Source organism: Opisthorchis viverrini (genome assembly GCF_000715545.1).
Source record: "Opisthorchis viverrini unplaced genomic scaffold opera_v5_1, whole genome shotgun sequence".
Taxonomy (NCBI): domain Eukaryota; kingdom Metazoa; phylum Platyhelminthes; class Trematoda; order Opisthorchiida; family Opisthorchiidae; genus Opisthorchis; species Opisthorchis viverrini.
This window is the reverse complement of record NW_008751657.1, coordinates 7,946,340-7,967,054: the sequence shown is the minus strand read 5'-3', so window position 1 is coordinate 7,967,054 and position 20,715 is coordinate 7,946,340. Positions and strand designations below refer to the sequence as shown.

The 20,715-nt window shown below is 45.9% G+C and overlaps 2 protein-coding genes across 2 annotated transcripts in view; both read right to left on the bottom strand.

Moving 5' to 3' along the window:
- T265_00135 (hypothetical protein) overlaps positions 1-14,117 on the bottom strand; it is a gene marked incomplete at both ends in the record, with an annotated part of 38,868 nt that extends 24,751 nt beyond the window's left edge. The window contains 6 exons of the mRNA XM_009163792.1: positions 2,931-3,114; positions 9,744-9,856; positions 9,895-10,035; positions 10,209-10,405; positions 12,427-12,522; positions 14,054-14,117. Coding sequence (XP_009162056.1) covers positions 2,931-3,114; positions 9,744-9,856; positions 9,895-10,035; positions 10,209-10,405; positions 12,427-12,522; positions 14,054-14,117 — 795 coding nt within the window. The remainder of the gene's footprint in view (positions 1-2,930; positions 3,115-9,743; positions 9,857-9,894; positions 10,036-10,208; positions 10,406-12,426; positions 12,523-14,053) is intronic.
- A 4,206-nt stretch (positions 14,118-18,323) lies between these two features.
- T265_12459 (hypothetical protein) overlaps positions 18,324-20,715 on the bottom strand; it is a gene marked incomplete at both ends in the record, with an annotated part of 14,991 nt that continues 12,599 nt past the window's right edge. Inside the window, 3 exon segments of the mRNA XM_009163875.1 lie at positions 18,324-18,469; positions 18,475-18,575; positions 20,451-20,578. Coding sequence (XP_009162139.1) covers positions 18,324-18,469; positions 18,475-18,575; positions 20,451-20,578 — 375 coding nt within the window.

The window sequence follows — 20,715 nt, the reverse complement described above, 5'->3', positions numbered from 1 at the left end:
CTGCGACCCTTACTAGAGATGAGATTTCTAGTGATGGAATGCTATGTCGGGCAAAAACGCATGAAAATCAGGTATTAAGCTGTCGGTGCGATGTTTGTGGCTGTGTGATCGAATTGGATGTGGTGTGCACAGAAAAAACGTAGGAATAAAGGAAGCAAAGTAGACAGATGATCTATACGTCAGAACCTTCTATACGTCAGAACCCTTCAATATATCAAGGCCGGATGAGACCAACAACCTTTTGATATGACAATAGGGCCAGATAGCGAAACAGGCAGATTAAATTTTTGTGAGTTGCAAACTAACAGCCTAAACCGGAATACCAAAGATCGTGACTGTACCGAAGTCTGCATGTCTTTATGAATGGGAGAAATAGCGAAGTCAGGAAGAATTTGACTAACAGCCTGCCAGAGAAAACAGCTATGAAATCCTTCGCATTTTCAACCAGGCCGCGGTTTTAAAAATTCCAACAGATGGTTTCTGACAGCATTTGAAACCTTCTGACACAGTTATTCGCCATTTGGTTAAGTTGACAAACGGAAGGGTGCCCAAAATGGCAGTAGGTGTGCCCAGCACCACCATTTAGTGCTTTATACCAACTAGACTGTTCCAAACCAGGTGCACTAGTAGAAGGTGAATATCGCCAAGAGCCACTAAACTCCGAGAGGTACACACCACTCGGGACAATTTAATGTCACACAAGGATGTCTCAGGATTAACGGAGCATTTCCAGTATCCTATAAAAACATCAACATGAAGAAAGCAGGTACGAGTGCGCAGCATGGACAGCACAGAACAGATCCCCATTACTGTAGGAAAAACAACATAGCAGCGTCTCGTGGCATATCGCTCGACGTAGATGACAATAACTATCCCACCAATTAAGTGCCTCGCGCTATCGTCGTTATAGGTATCTCCATTTAACTCAAAAGAACCTTGTACGGCTCATCCCCCAAGCCTTGGGTCAGAATACTATTCGTTTGTCCAAACGGTCAGAAAAAACAATGAAAAAAACAACAGATTACGTAGCCAGGGTCTTCTCGACCAAGCACAAAAGTTCTAAGGCCTTAGATCGACTAGCCGGTACATTCAAAAACCCAAAGCGACCCGCATTTAATGTCTTCCGGCCTGTGCTAGTCAATGAAGGGAAAAGCCAGGCCATAAGAAGATCACGTCTTTGGCGTCCCTAATCATAGTGTGTAATCAATAATCTGGTACCTAATTGTCTGTATAATTCCGTAATAATTGAAAAAATTACGTCGTCCGAGCGAGTCGAACTAGGGATAAAAAGGTAGGGGCCTGGAGTTGAACGGTTACTGAAAGTGACAAACAACACTGCGAACAATGTTTTGTCAGTATGACAGATCGTAGGACGGAGAGTGTTCAATCAAATAATCAGGTCGATGATTAAAGTTCATCAGCTTTGATGACTGACACTTGGACAACTGTTTCGAAAGCAAAATGAATCAAATGGCCTAACAAGACCGTTCAACAATTCATGGCTACGTTGGAGTTCGAGCAAATTCATATATCATCGAGAAGTTTGGGAGCTGCAAGCGCTACATCGGTTACTTATTTGGGATGGCAAACGATCGGGTGCTGACTGTCTTTAATACAATACAAAATTTGTTACTTTTGACGATAAAACATAAACAGATGGTTATGCAAACTTTTCGTTCGAACGACAGTCTAATGGTACACACTTCAACGTAGTGTATATAACAAGGCCACGTGGACTAGTTCAGTTGCAATAGGAACTAAAAATCAGAACGTGACATCTAGTTTCGCCTTGGTAAACCTCGTGGACATAGGCTATACGGATGACATTGAAACTGAGTTCAGAGTCGCTTAACCACAACAGTTGAAAGGATTCGGATAACGTTTGCTAGCTGTAAGTACACTTTTGTTGAAAACTACACTATGCATACGGGTAACAATATGTTTAAAATCTTTGAAATCTCTTCGACAGCTCACTACCGACCTCACCCTTTTTGTCCAAGATCATTTACCAACTTCACAAGTAATGTGTAGCGTTATATCAAGAAACGATACTTCAATGTCTCGAATAGCGCGCCAACAGAACTATGAAGCGGCCTTTGTGTAGCACATTCAGCTGAAGAATATCATAAACGAGAGATTCAGTTGGGATTCTGCGGAGCTTCCTGTTAATGCCAAACTGATGTGCAAATAAGCGTACATCGCAACAAGTACGCACAGACCTTGCACCTGCCGTGTTCACACAAATATCCACCATCACAGCTCGAGAGGTTGAGGATAGACATGAGCAAAGTTAAAGAACTTGTTGAAATGACTCATTAGCTTACCATCTACTTTTCTAATGACCCTCAGTGAGTTAAATTACCCTACCTTTAGATTTGACGATGAAAATGCTTTCCAAATCTTAGACCAAACAGGATCTAACTATTCGCAGATGACTCCGCTCTGGGAGCATCCATTCTGACGGCTTTGACACAGAGATGGAATCTACATTGCGTGGAATAGCCCGTGAAAGTCTCGTCAATATCTATTTTAGAAGTCGTAGGGGGCGATATGGCCCAAGCGCGAATTTACTGACCGGAAGGTCCGTTGTTCGAATCCGACTTCCGCCACTCGACCTGCCCTGTCTAGGCTTGGGCAACCTGGCAGTATCCTAGCCCTCGTGCTTCCTTCGGGTGGCATAGCAGCTAGGCACCTGAAGGGTGCTACAGCTGAACGCTTAGAAGTCGTACAGCCTAAAATACCTTCGAGAAAAATACATTATTTCCGTCAATGTTGAGTACATCTTGCACCTCCATAGTACCATTGGGACTGTCACTTGACAAAACACATTCCAAGAAAACGAACAAGTCATATTGCTGCTCGGTGCAAAAGGCTCACTTATACTTCACTAGCTAAAAAGAAAAAAGCGGACTTGCCTCATTACGTTTCACACCCCTGTCACCATACCGCAAGTTGATTATGGGTAACGGTATGCCAGTGGACGTGTTGAAAGCAGGCAGAAGCCGATCGCCAATGTCTGTTGCCATTTGTAAAAGTTCGTCTGTGTACCACTTCATGCGCGATGAGTTCGCTTTCTGGATCTCCATGGCGGATACATGGGCCCCAAGTAAGCCACTGCAAGGAATAAGCATGCCAGTGAATGAGTTAAGCAATATGGGAAAGCATTAGATGACCAACGAACTCGGGACTTGGAGTTGCGCACCCAAAAACTAGATTTCCATGAACTCAATGACAGAGGCATCGTACTGCAATACAACTGAGTACGTGTAAGATGGAAATGAACAGGATGTGATTAAATTCACAGGAAACTAACTCATCTGTGCTGATCATTGCCATCTCCCTGGATGGGGACTCCGAGACGGGACACTGTCTGATATGGCCCAGTCGCGCAGTCAGTGGCACTCGTGCATCCAAGCTGTTGCCCTCAGTGCATAGCTCCCCTCCCAATCTCACAAGCCTACTGACAACACTGTATTTACGCATCAATGATGTTAGCTACCGCCTCCAATAGGTAGCTATTTACCCCACCAATTCAAATCATTGGTGAACAAAACTGTGGCAGCCAGAACCGCTGATGATGATGTTCGACTACGCAGTGATAAGGAGCCTCGCCAAGAAGGCTCTAGCATCGCAAATGCCTAGAGGCGTTTACGCCCCGTAAATAGTAGAGCAAATGAGGCGGACTAAACTGACAGTAAGAATATTACACCTGGTAGCATATGTATCGAAAACAATGAGGACCGCGCGAATCCAAAATGAAAGTCATCAACAGCCACAGGAGTGCCGGAAACCGTACAAGTGCACTATTTAAGATTCACACATCTGTTATGAAAAGAATGAAAGGGAAGGAACCGAGTGCCTGTCTACCAAGCAAACTGCCAACACCTCGAAGTATCAAACTAGATCGAAGATGTCAACGATGGGGTGCACATGAAACCGTCCGGAAAGGCAATTAGTACGACAACTATGAGGGTATTTTTAGTTGTATTCGCATCAGTGTTATTGAAAATGTCATTCTGTCCCTGAACGATTGGTCCGTTTGGTCCACATGGGCAAGCACCGAACTTGGGTTCCATCCCCACTGAAGCACACCAGTAGTGCATATCTTCGGCCATGCCTGAGTTGGGAGTCCGGTCATCTACACAAAGCTTCGCGTGTACAAAGTGCCAATTTGGCTACGGGTATAAAAAGCATCGATATCTAGGCTTTTTGCAGTTACGAGCCTCGGAGACTTCTTGTGTTTGATCGCAGTTGTATGCGGCGCACATTGAGCGGTAGAGTGTGTCTGACGAGGGTGTCTGACAAGCTGACCAGAATACTAGTCATATTTCACCGTTCATTCCACGACCACCGCTAGTGAATCGGACATGTGCTACGCATTGAGTCACCGAGGGTCTTGCTTCTACCGTTGTCGAAAGGGCGGGTAGCCCAAAATCTGGATATCAACCGCGAAGGCCGATGTTGATAACCTGGTATTACCTGCCATCCAGAGACTTTGCCCATAGAGCAAAAATTGACCCACAATACACCGATCTTGCTATGGATCATCAATCGTCGGCAGTAGCGGCCCGAAACATTATTGGAGCCGACTCGCCTTCACACGGGATACAGCTACCAAAACATGGAGTAAGCATAACATTGTGCGACCGCACAGGTACAGGGTATTATGTGCATCTAATTTTAATCATCCCATCACATGAATAAGAAGAGTACTTCGAATAGCTGTGGCGCACGTCAGCCGCAGCAGCATCAGCAACACACCAGCAAAATGCACTGGCGCAAGTGAACCGATATGTACTTCAAGCCAATGAAGCGCGAATGCCCTCTGACATGGAATGCAGCGCAACTAGGATATCAGTCCCGCGCATTTTTTTTAATTTGAAGGTCTGAAACGCTACCCACAAAAATCGAAAACCCCTTGAAACTAACCGTTTACGATGTTCCATTTTTCAGACGGGGTCAGCTAGACTAAATTATCGATTCTAAGCTATACACCAATTTTTTATCATTTTTAATGGTACCGTTAAATTTTAACGTTGAAAATTTACTCCACGGATGCATAGAATTTAACTTGACTAGCTGACCATTTCACGGATTAAAGACGTTCCAAGCGAAACAACAGTATGCTGGGTCCCAACTCTCCATGACTGACTTCGTACGAACACCTTAGTATCATCAGAAATAACAACATCAGTGTTTACACTGACGCTTCACCACCAAACACACTCAAGTACGCACAACAAAAAGTCAAGAAGCCCGTAACGGGCGTCCAGAACTACTCAACCTTAGTCTATTCTCAGGGGCTGGTAGAGGACTGCACGGCAGCTGATACATAACAAACTCCGACTATCCCAGCAGTTGAACGCCCATTTGCTCTTAGAAGGACTACCGACCTCCGAGTGCACCGGCTATTGAATGAAGACTGAAAGCAACCTGCGCTCACCATCACTAAAGACAGCAACATCAGTGTTGACACTGAAGCTTCACCCGCACTACCGAAGGTACTTTGCTTTTCGTGTTTCATCATGGGATTTTGCTCCATACAACGCCATCGCTGATTCTACTCCAGTAGCATAAAACGACTCAACTGAGAGGTCTACACAGTCAGCCCTCTATAACATCTGTATGGATATTATCGGTTGGTGAGGACCGTCTTCTCATTCTATTAACATTAGTCTACAGAAACAAGTGAGAACTCCCCTATAACGACTAGCGTAAGACAATGACCGTTCAAACACGTACTGGTCGCCTTTCTCCTAGCAAAGCAGAGTACGTAAACTGGCAATGTGTCTTTTTTGTGGGATTGCACAAAATTCACAAACAGACCAATGCCGCTTTAAACCGAATACTGCATCGAGTACTAAAAATCCTATCGAGTTCCCAGTTAGGACAATCATAAAACACACTTGTTCTTAGCTGATTCACTACAAGTTGTTAATGCACAATGTTTTTATCGGATTCGCGCAACTCTGGAAACTCATTACGTATAGGCTATACTACGTTGTGCTTCCAACACTCAGTGTTTATAAGCTGTATTCCAGCACGCTCCAAGAGACGGTTCACAGCGCGATCTCTGCCGTTTATGCACAACATACACATTCTGGCATAGCTGCCTAGCATAGGCTTGTCTTTACACGTTGAAAGTGGACAACACTCAAAAAGATATTATATCCCCTATGGCAAATACACACACCAGGCTCCCATGGAAAGCATCATTGTCACACGCTTGGTTGGACCAGCCCAATGCAATCTGCGCCTGGAAACCGTATTTAGCTGAATAATATTCGATGAAGAATGGGTTCAGTAAAATGAACGAGTGACGGGATGAACCAATGCTTCAGATGACGGAGGAAGTACCAACTTTGCAACGAAAAATAGACTGGTTAGAGAATGGCCTCCAGACGTATATGAAATCGGAAGATAAGATATTTATTTTGTGCCCGCAAGCCTTGTATACAATGTGTGCCCTCGTCATCATCATCGAAATTACATCAGTGATCCACAGTGATGCTTCGTCGCCATAAAACCATAATTTATTTGAAGGCTTCATTGTGAGAAAAAGAATAAAAGTGAGTGGGGAAGGGACTTAGTGCTAGCCTACCACAATCATTCCGAGGTCCCTACACCTCCACAAAATGACAACAACACCAGTGACACCAGATGCCATATTTTGCAGTGTCTTCAAAGGTGCACAGGATGGATAACGCGAACCTCATCCTGGAAAACGATCCACACGGACTGTATCCAGGGTTTTCGTAATCTAGTTCACACCCCTCTGTCAGATCAAGGGCTAACCAGCTATTTGAATGGCCACTTTGAATAGGCACAGAAAAGAGCACATTTAGAGAAACAATAAACCGTCATGCGCGATGCGTGACCCAACTAACAAAGCTTCTGGTGCTGATCATATTTCTCGATTGAAGTCCCTGTCGCACAACCGAACATTCGTTTTCTGAACGTTTCGTGGCGAGTTAGCCGGCACCAGCTTATAAAACAGTTCTGGGACAACGGTCGTCGAAGACCTGAAGACGTCTGAGTTCCGCTGTTTAAACGGGCCGAGTCTCATAACTACACAACAAAACACCCCATACTGTAACCCGACACATGTCCCTTGAGGTTCAGGAATGCGCCGCTTCATCACTATAGGTGTTCCCAACTGGCAAACGCGACCCAAGTCTTGGATATTCGTGTACTGACATCATCTATCACACTACATTCGGAACTAACACAACTTCCAAAATAGGTAAAACGTTCCACAACCGAAGGTGCCTCTATCTGGACTGTGAGTGGAGTGCACGTTCGAGAGCAAGACCTTACAAGTTGTGGGTGCAAAGCGCATGCCAAGGTTCGGCATATCTTCTAAAAAATACCTGTGCATTCTCCTCTTCGAAAACAGAACGACGTCATCAGCACAATCCAGCTCGACGAAATTTTCGCCAGCAGCGTTTGTATCAATATCTCGTCGATCACGAAATTACGCAGGAATGGAAAAGGCGAGTACTCTCGTAGGACACAGTTTTGTTCACATATACTCACACATCCGAAAGTCTGAGTAATCAAAGAGCTTATTATGTTCACAAACTTTTGGGCAAGCACGTCAAGGAGAACAGACTTGTCAATCGAGTCAGTTGCGTCTTGGAAATACAGGAGTACTAAAATTGTGGGTCGTTTATATGTATGTCGTTGTTCTAGTACCCGATGGAGTGTGAAGGTCTGGTCAACAACCCATACCAGGCTAGAATCCCACTTGCCGCTCTCGATTCCGCTTTGCGGTTAACCATTGGGCGATGAGGGACAAGTGACACCAAGAGTCTCATTACATTGGCAATAAAGTTGATCCATCTGTGATTACCACTCTCTACGGGTCTTTCTTGAAAACGGGAACTATTATCAAACCTTCGCAGTTGCATGAAACGGTTCATTTTTTTCAGATGGAAGCAAATATATCGAACAAGTTTTTACTAAAGACTTCACCTCCGTTCTTAAACAATGCGAGTGAGGGGTTGGCGGCGCGTAAGACGGCATATGCAATTATAAACGCTCTTCATGACCACTCCAGCGCAAACTTCAAAGTTGATTAGCCAAAATTACAATCACAGAAAGAGAACAGCTGTTACTCATCAACTGAGGTGAGGTTGAAGTAGTTGCTCTGACCTGCACATGGTACAGCCACTACGTTTGCTGGTGAGAATGAGTATGAATTTGCGGGAAAGCAAAGAATTAGAATACAGAGTCGCATAGATTACTACGCTATTAGTGTGACATTCATCTATCTAAGCTTAGATACGCGATTAATTTGCCGTACAGTATATGTGACGTCCAAATTTGGTTCCTTTAGTTTGCTGACAGTCCAAAAATAAAAGCACATTCCTACTGAATTTGATCTGTTGTCAGTTCAACTTATCCGGATCTCCGGCTAAATCCAAATGATAATGAACACCTGCAGGTGCACACGTTGAACGGTATGGTACAAAAAAGGACTCGGCGGCTCTATTGCTGTGCATTCCTACTCTAGTGAATTTCTGCTCTCTTCAAATCTGGTTGCGTCTTTCATGTCTTTTGCATAACCGGTGTCACGCATTTTCACTCTTGCCGGTGTTATGAACCTTTCAGGCCGCGTGCGAACACCCGTCATGCTTCAATAACTCCAAAATAACAACTGATGAAGTTAAGATACGTTTTTGATGATTGCACAGACCATGAAGACCAAGTGCTCCGTTCACCTCAAAAGTTGCTGGTGAGTATCAGGGACATGGTTTGCACCGTCATACATCAAACCGACATACAGTATATATGGGTGGTTCGAAATCACGGCCTAGCCGGCTTGAATAGATAAAAGACTAGTGCGCTCCAATACGGTTAAAGCGTCCAGCACCACCACCCACTTTATTAGACCTAGTTCCGTCACGAGAGGACAATCAACAGGACTTTCTTAGTGAGGACAGTTGTCGTAGAGCTATGTCAAGAGGAATGACGACCCAATTAGGACCACATGAAGGTAGTTGCACAACCCTGAAAACACATCACGTTAACGGACGGAATTCAAAGCTTCGTTCGCTTGAGTAGTGTCGACTGAGGAGTAACCTATGTGCCCGGAGAATACCACGCAGCAAATTACGCAGGTTGCGGAAGTGTTCCTCAGCCGTACATGAGAACGCAAAGCGAGTTCAACAGCTTAAAATCCACCGTCTCACCGTCATCAACCGTGACAGCAACGTTTCTGAGAAAGCAAAACAGCGTATACTGAGGTCAATTAATTTACATGGAGGCCTATAATGAACAGGATAAAACAGAAGACGGAAAAAGTCTAGTAATAGCCTAACACAAACGCCCCGGGCATCTTGACTGCCAAACATTTATTCAAATAATATGTATAGAAACTCAATTCATAACCTCCATTGGCATTCGCGTTTGTCACTTTCAACCAAAATGATCAGGGATAACTGACTCATGGGAGCGGCTACAGTATGGGGAACTTATAGCAAGTTAATCGTAGAAAACACCTTGAGAGCAGACCAGATAGCAATTCGGCACGTGTATAACTGAAAATCGTTGATTTCTCACGTAACAAGCAAACGAGAGGACCCAGTGGGCAAAACTATCCTGAGTGGTAGACTTTGGAGCCAAAAAATGCTGATCCTCTGGTTTCTATATCTGATCAACTTGTACGACTATATCCTCCAAAGTGGATAGTCCACCAAAGTGTACACCAAAGTGCAACTATTTAAAAAGAATTGACCTACCCGAGAATACGTATATTAGTTTCAAAGACGGACACATCAACATCCGTATCAAACCTGACGTTCTCCAAGACCAACCGAACAGCAGACTCGAATTCCTCCAAGGCACTGAACAGCTTAAAGCGAGAGTGATTAAGTATAAGCAGGAACTTACAAAAAGGCTGTCTAGTGAGTCAATCATCGTCAACGAAAAATTTCCAAGCGTATAGTCCAGATCACCTCTGGAATTCAGCGGATCTCTGTACCGACCTTTGCAACTAAGAGGCATTAATTCATCGGCAGGGAAGGCATGATTCTGTAGCTCGAATATAAAAAATGAAAAAGACATACCTTGTAATTATTGTATCCATGAAAAAACATTTCTTTCACGGTATCCCTAGTTCACGTAAGATATCGGAAACGTTAACGTACCTAAGTCTCAGCTTTTCGGTACTTGGAAAATCCGAGTGGGCGACAACCGAGTGCCACATCAGAGACGCTAATATCAGAAAATGCGTGAAAACCTGAGTGAGCAAGACAGCGACATTCATAAGAGGCGCCATCGATTTGAGTCCAGACGGGCTTCAGTGGTTTAACGATTGGTACACCGGATTGGGAGTTACCGGAGGTATCGGCGATGACTTTGTGTCGGATATGATCCAGTGTCCACTCGAAGGCAGGTCCACCTGAAAAGCAGATTTCAAAAGGTTTAGCATCGCCCTTTGTTCAAGATTTTCAGGACTGCTGAAATGCAGGTACCTGAGATTTGTCAGACGCGCTGCAATACAGGACGATTAGCTGTGGTATCTTGTCCCAGTGCTACCGCTATGAAGCCACCAAAGAAGCATGAGGGCTGAGGTGGCGTAAGACTGTCCAAATCTGGACAAAAGTAATGGAGGCGGACGGCGGGATCCAAACAACGAATATCTCATCCACCCTGAGTTGCGTAAAAGAAATGGAATTGTACGCAGGCGTCCAAGGCACGGATCACAAAGATTTGAAACAGACCAAAGCAAGAAAGATAAAATCTGAAAAGCTAAAGGGCCTTTTTGCGAAATCGCACATTCCCTGCATATTGATGTTTCTTAATAGGCTAAACATAGGCCAGTGCAGTCGATGACTCCCATCCCCCGGCGCTTTAAGTAAAGATTAGATGAATGGGCTTTGAGCAACGACAATAAAACGGGCAGCCATGCTGATTCATAATAGATGATAGTAAGCCGTGCCACCCACCAGGGCTAACAAACAACCAAACAATATTTATCCGCATCCGTACACATGTACCTAATCATGGAGTAGGTTCCCACAGTTTGAGCATGTCCCTTTTGACCGATAAGAAGCTTAAACAACCTGAACTCAAAGAAATGTGCAAGAGCTAACTTCACAAAAACCAACCGGTTGACTCAAACTAAGATGTTACTTCACACTACAGCGTGAACCCCACAACGTACGTCGTACCAGGCCTTGGACACTGGCAAGGTCGGACCTCTGGTTGTGACCACAATCCGATTCGACAAACTATTAGACACCAGACAAAAAGGAAGTATAGATACAGACTGGGAGTTATAGTGGGTACACAAGAAACAGAAAGTGACAAAACACAGAACGTATCCGCAGGCCATTCCAGTTGATTGAACAAAAGCCTCAAAATCCTCTGACAACAGGAATCGCAAAGAAAACAACGGCTACATATTCTTCACAGGGACAAACAAGGGTCTCGTGGAACCATTTGAGCAGGCGTCTAGTTGACCGCAAACTGTTTTCCATTATGATTGCTGGTATGTGACAAAAAACATGATCGTGAACATGAAATCTTCATCAATAGCGCACACACACTGGTGCTTCTCTTCAACAAAGTACCACCGAACTTTCGGTTCTGAGGGGCTTTCAACTACGCTATTCAAGGATGAAGTCTTTAGCCATCATCTTCATAATCTACATCAGCAGTAAATACTGGTGTACAACCACCAAACAACTACGAGGAAATAACATACAAACTGCAGTATCTATTATACTCAGTCCTCCATTTCACAACATATTAGTGTTTCACTTTTACTCTCACTGCAGCTGCCATGCGTCTTTTGTACACTGAATGGAGCCTCACTTTGGGCACTCAGTTATTCTTAGTTAGGTGAACTCATTTATGCGTGTATTCTCGTTTGTCTAGATCATGAATATCTACTCGGTGCATAAATTATCATCACCAAGAAGCGTTTTCTTCAACCCAAACATTGAATCCAGTGAGCGCAGAGTTTCTAATATTTCCACCCTCACAAGACTTGAAGTTTATGGAAGCTCACAACCTAACGAACGTTTGACACCTATTACCTTTCCATCCATTATCTTTCTCACGTTGTTCATGCATTCAATACTGAATGAAGGAGCTGTAGCTGCTATCTAAAGGATCTACATTAGACCAATAAACCAAAAATTTTGGACGTCATCCGCCCAATACGAGCAAACAGGAGAGTGGTTAAGCCCTTGTCCGATTCGGTCAGAAACTCAGTTATATGTCAACAAACCACGATTGTATAAACCGCAGTGCAGGACAGTGATGAGAAGACGACTTGATAGACACTTTTATCAGTCAATTACGATCCAGAATGACACGTCAAAGTCCGCGCGAACAGAAGACCTTAGACCATCAGTCTGCACTCAGCCAAGCACGACCGAAGGAGGGTCTTATAAGTGTTTCGTAAAAACATACCGACAGATAGGGAAAACAAGGTTTCTGCAAAAGATGCCTGTTGCCCAACTTGACATAGAGTACGGATGTTACAGGCTTCCATGTGGATCAGGTCTTCTGAGGTTAGTAACAGTAATACGGCAGCAATGCATCAGTGTTGAACACTGATGTCATGCCCATGACGACGATGACGACGAGGTTAGGTGATTATTTTGGTTTATTTTTCGGGGCGACGGTTTAGAGACGGAACAGTTGCTACGGGATTAGATGGGTTGGTGGCACTGCGTCGTTCAACGGGTGGGTGGGTGTAGGTCAAGGCCGGTGAGAGAAGAGCTGCAAGGCGAAGGAGGGGGTCTGGTTGGGGTACCCCACTCTGAGCCTTTGACTCAAAAGTTGGACCTACGAGGCAGTGCGGGACCTCACCCCTAGCCTCTGACCCAAAAGTCTGACGCAGCGGTTGTTAGGGTTTTCTTGGGGGACCCCGTATGGAGCCAATGACTTGATAGTCTGACCCACTTGGCTTAAGGGATCGGCCTGGCCCGAAGGCGCAGGGAGGGGCATTACTGTTTCACTCCTGATACGGCTGCGCACAGCAGGTGCCTTTCGAGCAGCACCGGGCTTTATTTTTCGACCGTATTGAATAATGCGCCGACGGTCACCGTCAACTGCTGAGTGATCGGAGTGTGCGGTTTTTGAGGCCGACCTTTTCTAACCCGTCCTTCCTCGGGGGAAGGCAGCATCGTTGCTCCCATAAATATGGATATGCTGTTCACTTGGTGGAAACACCTTACTGCGTTTACACTCCTATTGCGGAGGATAGTACGACTTTACCACCAGACAGCCTCGTAATACGATTACTCACTGTTCTCAGTCGGGCTGCTCCTGTTGGCCTTTCTGACATGATTGAAACTTAAGGAACTGAGTTCCAACCAGTGTAGCCCGCAGGATCATTGCAGCACAGAAGCCCGACCACTACGACAAAGTGAGAGTTTTAGGTCAGGTTTTATTAAACAACTTGTGTTGTCTTGACATTCGTTGTAACACCAGCGGATGCCACGTCCATTGTCTAGCAGCATGAACGAGGAATACATGCTAACCAGTAGATCCCGAAGTGGTCAAAGTCGCCAATATTCATGTGACTTTGACTGAGGTCAAGGTTCCGGAGCACTTGAATCCATGACGCCTCGTTATCAACATAAAGGACAAGCCACATCTGAAGGACGGCCAGTGTCACAGTCGGGTGGCACGGTTTGGTATGCCAATGGCATATCCTGCGGTGGATATCATGGTAAGCTTGAGTTTCCGTCAAGTAAATACCTTTCCTGTCTTCAGACTGTTGATCTCAGTATATAGCGTAAGATTCCCCTTCGAACTTAAGTGGCATTTTAGATGCTCAGTGAGACCAGTAGGTAACCATCGCTCGAATGGGTCTGGAGTTCGCTCTACTATGTTCATGTGCGCCTAATTGGATGGGTGCCTTGTGTGAACCTTTACGATCGTTCCGGTCGACTATTTGTGGCACGACAACTAAAAAGCTCAAGATCGCCCACACGTCGCCTAGTTGGAATGTCCCGGGTGGTCTCGGAGATGTCGAACAGAACTAGGTACTGCTGGAGAGTTGCTCAACGAGAGATGTCAGTTTATTTACTCAATTTCTGATTGTAGCTGGACAATTTGGCGGTACGGATGTGCCGGAAAGGACAACATAACATTTAACTGCTGAAATTTTAAGGACTTTGACGTTTGATTGTGCTTCGCTTCGCTACATGTGGTGTCAGACGTCCTCCGCGATACCTGCCTCTGGGCTGCAGTATTTGTTGCTCAGACCCAGGTCCAACTACAACGTATCATCATTAGACAACATTAGACAGCATGACATCAGTGACCAACAGAGATGCTTCTCTGCCGGGCAGGCATGATTTATTTGAAATCCTTATTTTGAAGAAAAGAATAAAGGGGTACTAAGTGATAGCCTACCATAATCATCCCGAGGCGCTTACATCTCCATAAAAAATTCATTCAGGCGTAGCACACTTTCGATGCCGAATTGCCATGCCACCCGGAGTAAGCACCAGATCTGGGATAGCCTAGGTTGCCTAAGCCTAGAGAGGGGAAGTCGAGAGGCAGGGAAATCACGGACCTTCCAGCTAGTAAATTTGCGCTCTATAGACTGAGACATCTCCCGCAAAAGTAAATCCACTATCGACCAGGAAAGCAAACGACAACAAGAAAGCCAACTATCCCCGATTAGTAGCCCTGTCTTACGGCGTGTCCAACCAGGTACAATGGGGATCGCGCCTTTTCCATCCTTCAAGGCGGGTCGCACCGACAGCACCCAGACTTTTCGTAATCGTTTTCATCCCCGTCTGCCAGGTCAATAGTTAGCCGCCTCTCCCTCCGTTAATCTGAATGGGGCACGAGAAACAGCACTCTCTTCGGCATACGGCGGTTCTGTATGCGCAAAACAGGACCTGACCAACTCAGCTTCTGGTGCAGGGCACGTTCTTCAGTGGAAGTCCTCGTTGCACGACCGAAAACTGGCTGTCTATTTATATCGTTAGGGATTCACTGGCACCAACCTATAAAAGTTGTGGTCCAGCGGCAGTGGTTGTCAGATACTTGAAGACGTTTAAGTTCCGCTGCTCAAACAAGCCAAGTCTCACAGCTGCACCGCAATAGATCCCGCACTGTAGCTTGATAAACACGTCTCTTGAGATTCAGGAGTATACCGCTATGACGCTATAGGTGTCTCAAATTAGCAAACGCAACCCGAACCTCAGAAATTCATGCACTGAGCACACATCTGTTACACTACAGTCGGAATAGAACTTCCAAAGTACGCAAGGTACAACACAATGTTTAGTGCCCCTCCTTGAATTGTGAGCGGCGTGTTCACTGGGCGCATCTCAGAAGCATGCTTGGTGGGTGCAAAGTGCATGTTCAAAAGCACCTGTGCCTTCCATTCGAAAACGAGAACGATGTCATCTCTCTCATGTCTTTCATTCCATATCGATGGGGTTTTCGTTATCAGCTATTTGACTATTAGGGTTCTGGAAGCGTACCAGAGTTCGTCTCATTATCTCGTCCATCAGGAGATTAAATAGGTATAGAGACAGAGTGGGCACCCCCGATGGAAGTCGCCTTCTGTGCGGAAGCTTTTGGAGAGCTTTCCGTATGCTCTCACGCGCCCAGAATTCTGAAAATACAAAGAACTCACCATGTTCTCAAACTTCTAGGGCATCTCCCGGGCAAGTGTATCAGGAAGAACAGACCAATAGACCGAATGGAATGATCCTTAGAAATTCATGAATACTAAAATTGTGGATTATTTATATGTATGACGTTGCTCTAGCACCCGACAGAGTATGATGAATCGGTCAACGCAACCTCTCCCAGTCCAGAATCCTGCTTTCCGACAATGTCCCACAAGCCACTATTGGGCGACAGCGGACAAGTGGCGCAAAAAATCTGGTTACATTTGGAATAAAGCTGGTCCATTTCTGACTGCTACTCAATAAGAAGAAAGAAGAAAGAAAGAAAGCTTTCAGCTGTAGCACCCTTCCGGTGCCTAGCTGCCATGCCACCTGAAGGAAGCACGAGGGCTGGGATACTGCCAGGTTGCCCAAGCCTAGACAGGGGAAGTCGAGAGGCGGAGGTCGGATTCGAACCACGGACCTTCCGGTCAGTAAATTTGCGCTCTAACCACTTGGGCCATCTCGCCCCTACTCAATAAGGGCCATTCTTATGAAAATGGACACAATTATGTGCCCTTGCAGGTTTTATGAAACAGTCCCCTTTTCTCAGATGAAAGCAAATGGATCCGAAAAGCGTTGGCTGAAGACTTGACTTCTATTCTTGAACAAATCGGGGGGAAAAGAAGAAAGAAAGCGTTCAGCTGTAGCATCCTTCCGGTGCCCAGCTGCCATGCCACCTGAAGGAAGCACGAGGGCTGGGATACTGCCAGGTCGCCCAAGCCTAGACAGGGGAAGTCGAGAGGCGGAGGTCGGATTCAAACCACGGACATTCCGATCAGTAAATTCGTGCTCTAGCCGCTTGGGCCATCTCGCCCAAATCGGGTGGTGGGTAATCTGGACCATGAGTTAGATGGCGCTTCAACGCACATACATAGCCTTCAACCCAGGACACCGCGGGGGTACATCACTGTCTCTTTAGGGTCCCAATTCAGTTACAGGCTCCAGCCGAGTGGTATCGGATGGCCACGAGAATTACTACACCAGATGAACCAGCGGCAAAGGCGTTCTTTAACGAAGACGGTCGCACCACTTTTATCCCTGATCGTTTCATAGGCGGTCCCCGGGAACCGGTCGCTAGAATTAACTGAAAAAGTCTTAACATTCTTGGATTTATGGAGCTGCATTTCCTTGGCCTTCTGTGTCCACAAGGATTCATGGTCGGTGCGCACGCTGATTGACTTAGCGTCTGATAATTCGTCCGGCGAAGTTATGATCGGGGCTTGCGAGAACACTACTCCGATATTCAAGCAGTGCCAATTTCCTATCTACTGTCCAGTGGTTAGGCGAACCTGGTAAACCCGTGCGACAGACAAAACTGCGGCAAAGATGTCACGATCTCGTCCCAGCATGAATTAGTACCTCGCGATGCAGGAGTTGTAAGAGAGTGATGTTTTTTATAAATCCACTTAACTCAGGGATCTGTCAGCCTCTCAGTTGCTACGCGAGTTCTCCGCGCCTTATGCGTTTGCTAATTTGAGACACCTATAGCGTCATAGCGGTATACTCCTGAATCTCAAGAGACGTGTTTATCAAGCTACAGTGCGGGATCTATTGCGGTGCAGCTGTGAGACTTGGCTTGTTTGAGCAGCGGAACTTAAACGTCTTCAAGTATCTGACAACCACTGCCGCTGGACCACAACTTTTATAGGTTGGTGCCAGTGAATCCCTAACGATATAAATAGACAGCCAGTTTTCGGTCGTGCAACGAGGACTTCCACTGAAGAACGTGCCCTGCACCAGAAGCTGAGTTGGTCAGGTCCTGTTTTGCGCATACAGAACCGCCGTATGCCGAAGAGAGTGCTGTTTCTCGTGCCCCATTCAGATTAACGGAGGGAGAGGCGGCTAACTATTGACCTGGCAGACGGGTATGAAAACGATCACGAAAAGTCTGGGTGCTGTCGGTGCGACCCGCCTTGAAGGATGGAAAAGGCGCGATCCCCATTGTACCTGGTTGGACACGCCGTAAGACAGGGCTACTAATCGGTGATAGTGGCTTTATCGTTGTCATTTTCGATCCAGCTTGCGTGAATGAGTGCATGGAAGTGTAGTCACCTCAGGATGATTATGGTAGGCTAGTGTTGAGTACATATTTTTATTCTTTTCTTCAAAATAAGGTTTGCAAATAAATCATGGTTGTACGGCAAAGGAGCATCACTGTTGGTTACTGATGTCATTCTGTCGACGATGATGATGACGATGACGGTGTCCCTGGAAGACGAAGACGGAATCGACTCCGGACGAGCGCTTGGTCGGAATCCACATGTACTCCAAAACGAGCGGCAATCATTTGTTGATCCACAGTGTCTGTAACTCATGGCGAGACCACTAATATGAGCTCATATCTGGCATGCTGTCAGAGGAGACCATGGGGCCAGAGGTCTTCAGTCAGCACATAATCGAAGTAATCGTTCGCCAGTGTCCATAGTTACCGATTCTAACCCAGGTCGACCAGCTTATTAAGTCTCAGACGCACCATGCCTGCCCGCAAACAGGACAAACAGACACTGATCAACTTTCCGCTTGTGAGACTCCTTCATAGACATTGCCCGGCAAACGGCACAGAGCCGGCCATCAACGGATATTCAGTCAAGTAAAAACCCTTCCCTCTGGTGACTAAGGATGATATCAACCTCTGAACACCTTGCCAAAGCAGTCTCTCAATCGTTAGAAAAGCGCAGCCAGAAGCGACTGGAGTGATATGGCAGTTAGCTCAATCACTGTGCTTGCATCCTGAATTCTTGTCCCTAATACACAGCACACATTATTGCCGAATGAATCCAATGTGGTGGCAGGAACGACTCGTTTTCCTCCTTACTTTGGAGTATTGACATTAAAACTAGGCAAACTGAGCGTCGAAGCTTGAAGATAGATTTCGAGTCGAGGGGGAGGAAGACGTATGTGAACGGGAAAGAAAAGCTACAGAAGTGGTATACTTTCGCCTACCCGCCCTATTATATGCAGTAAGGCGACCCGGATGGTGACATCACGCAACGGCCGATGTGGTATGAGATTGTTAGTTTTCGATGGAGGAAAATGTTGGTAGCTCAGTTAGGGTAGATGGTCGTTGGCTTGTTCGCTGAGCTGGGCAATTGATTGTTAGTTGTAGGAATCAGCGTTTCCGTGAACTGGAATACTGTCAGGGCGCCTAGATCTGAGTAGAATGATCAGGATCCGAGACCAAAGCCCTCGGGTCAAAAGCTTGACCGAAGGGCAGAGGGTTGACGCGGAAGACATTAAAATGCATTGCAATTTATATAGAACAAGTGCCTACACATGTTCAAACCTCTAACCCAGAAAACCAGGTGACTGTGTTGGTCTGCTCTCTAACCACCGACCAACCTGGCATGAAGGACTCTGCGAGTGTCGCACGGATACCAACCATTACAGTTCACTTAGTAACTGAGACACACAAACCTTGACACCAGGGTAAACTCAGTCTAAGTGACAGGCATCACGGCCAGTGTTGGCACCGATTTGGTCCTCGAGGGTTTCGGGATTTTTGTTCATTACTTGCCAAGATGTCTTCGTGGTTAAGGTACGACCTCACTGATCGGACGGTTTGTGATTCGAATCCAACCTCTGCACCTTAACTGCTCCTGTATAAGCTTGGACAACCTGGCGATATCTCAACCCTCGACCTTCCTTCAAATGGAATGCTTCGGCTTTGATCTTAACGCAATTCTCCAATCTGTCTTCATGTGATAGACGTCGTACGTAGCGAGTGGCGCAGGCGATGTGCAAGAAGAGAAATTTCTCTGTGGAATGGACTTACAATGCACCTCAGGTAGCTGGCTGTATTGCTGCACATCCAAGATGCATCGCCCTGTGCATTTGTCGCACTGAAAAACCATGTCATCCTTCGCCACGTCAAAGCTGCACCGGGTACATTCCACCTATTCGGTGCTTGATCAGAGAATCATATAACCGCAGTGTAGTATGGAAAAACCAGCACAAGTTGCTTGCATAACCAACCGGATGGGGCCATGTAGGACCTGATGCTGTCAGTGAATGAAAGTTCCGAAAGTGATGAACTTCAGTGAATCCGAAATATCGTTTCTTCTTCAATTTTGTTGGAAACAACGAAAAGATCCTGGTATTGGACCCCGCAGCTGGCCGACACTCGATGGAGAGGCAGAATAAATGTGGGCCATCAGGTTCCAGATCATAATGAACCCAATTAAATATGGAGTAAATAGGTGCTGCCTCAATGTTATTTCCGGAGTAATATTCCATGACCAACCCTGGTGAAAGCCTTAGAGGTGTGAAAGCAAATAATAACTACTCCAGATCTATCGTCAACCGCATTCACCCATCAGTACCCCGGGATCATCAATATGACTGTGCACGGCGAAAATCGTGTGTAACGGTAACAAGATATCCGCGAATTATGAATTCACAAGCTATCATAGATTCCATGAACTTCCACCAATCAGAAAGAGATACTGGTCGTAATTTACTAGGTTGGATTGACTCTGTTTAGAATACCAGCGCGATTATCCCGTTCCCATATAATCGACATGGCTCCATGAACAAAAAGTAGTCAGAACCACCTAGCCAGTGGTCCTGACGGATAGCCTGGTCGTTTATCCAAAACTTTCGGATAAAGATTGCACATATACAAATAAACTCATTCCACCATGGCTCCATAAAAAGTAGTCAGAACCACCTAGCCAGTGGTCCTGACGGATAGCCTGGTCGTTTATCCAAAACTTTCGGATAAAGATTGCTTGCACACAAATAAACTCATTCCACATCGGCCGTCGCGTGGTGCCATCAGCCGGGTCGCCTTACTTGCTGCATACAGCAGGGCAGGTATGCGAAAACAGGCTACTGCTGACGCCTCTCTTCTTTCTCTTCCACATACTTTTTCTTCCCTCCCTCCCCACCCCATTAATAACCCTCTCCTTGTAGGTCCAGCACTTAGGACTGATGATTCTGTTCATCATGCATCGGTTTTGCGTGCAGCATCTGCTCGTCACATGGTGCCGACATCTTCAGGAATCTCCAAATCAGTCCTCAAGCCTCGACACCCAGTCTATCTGGCCGCGTTCAATGT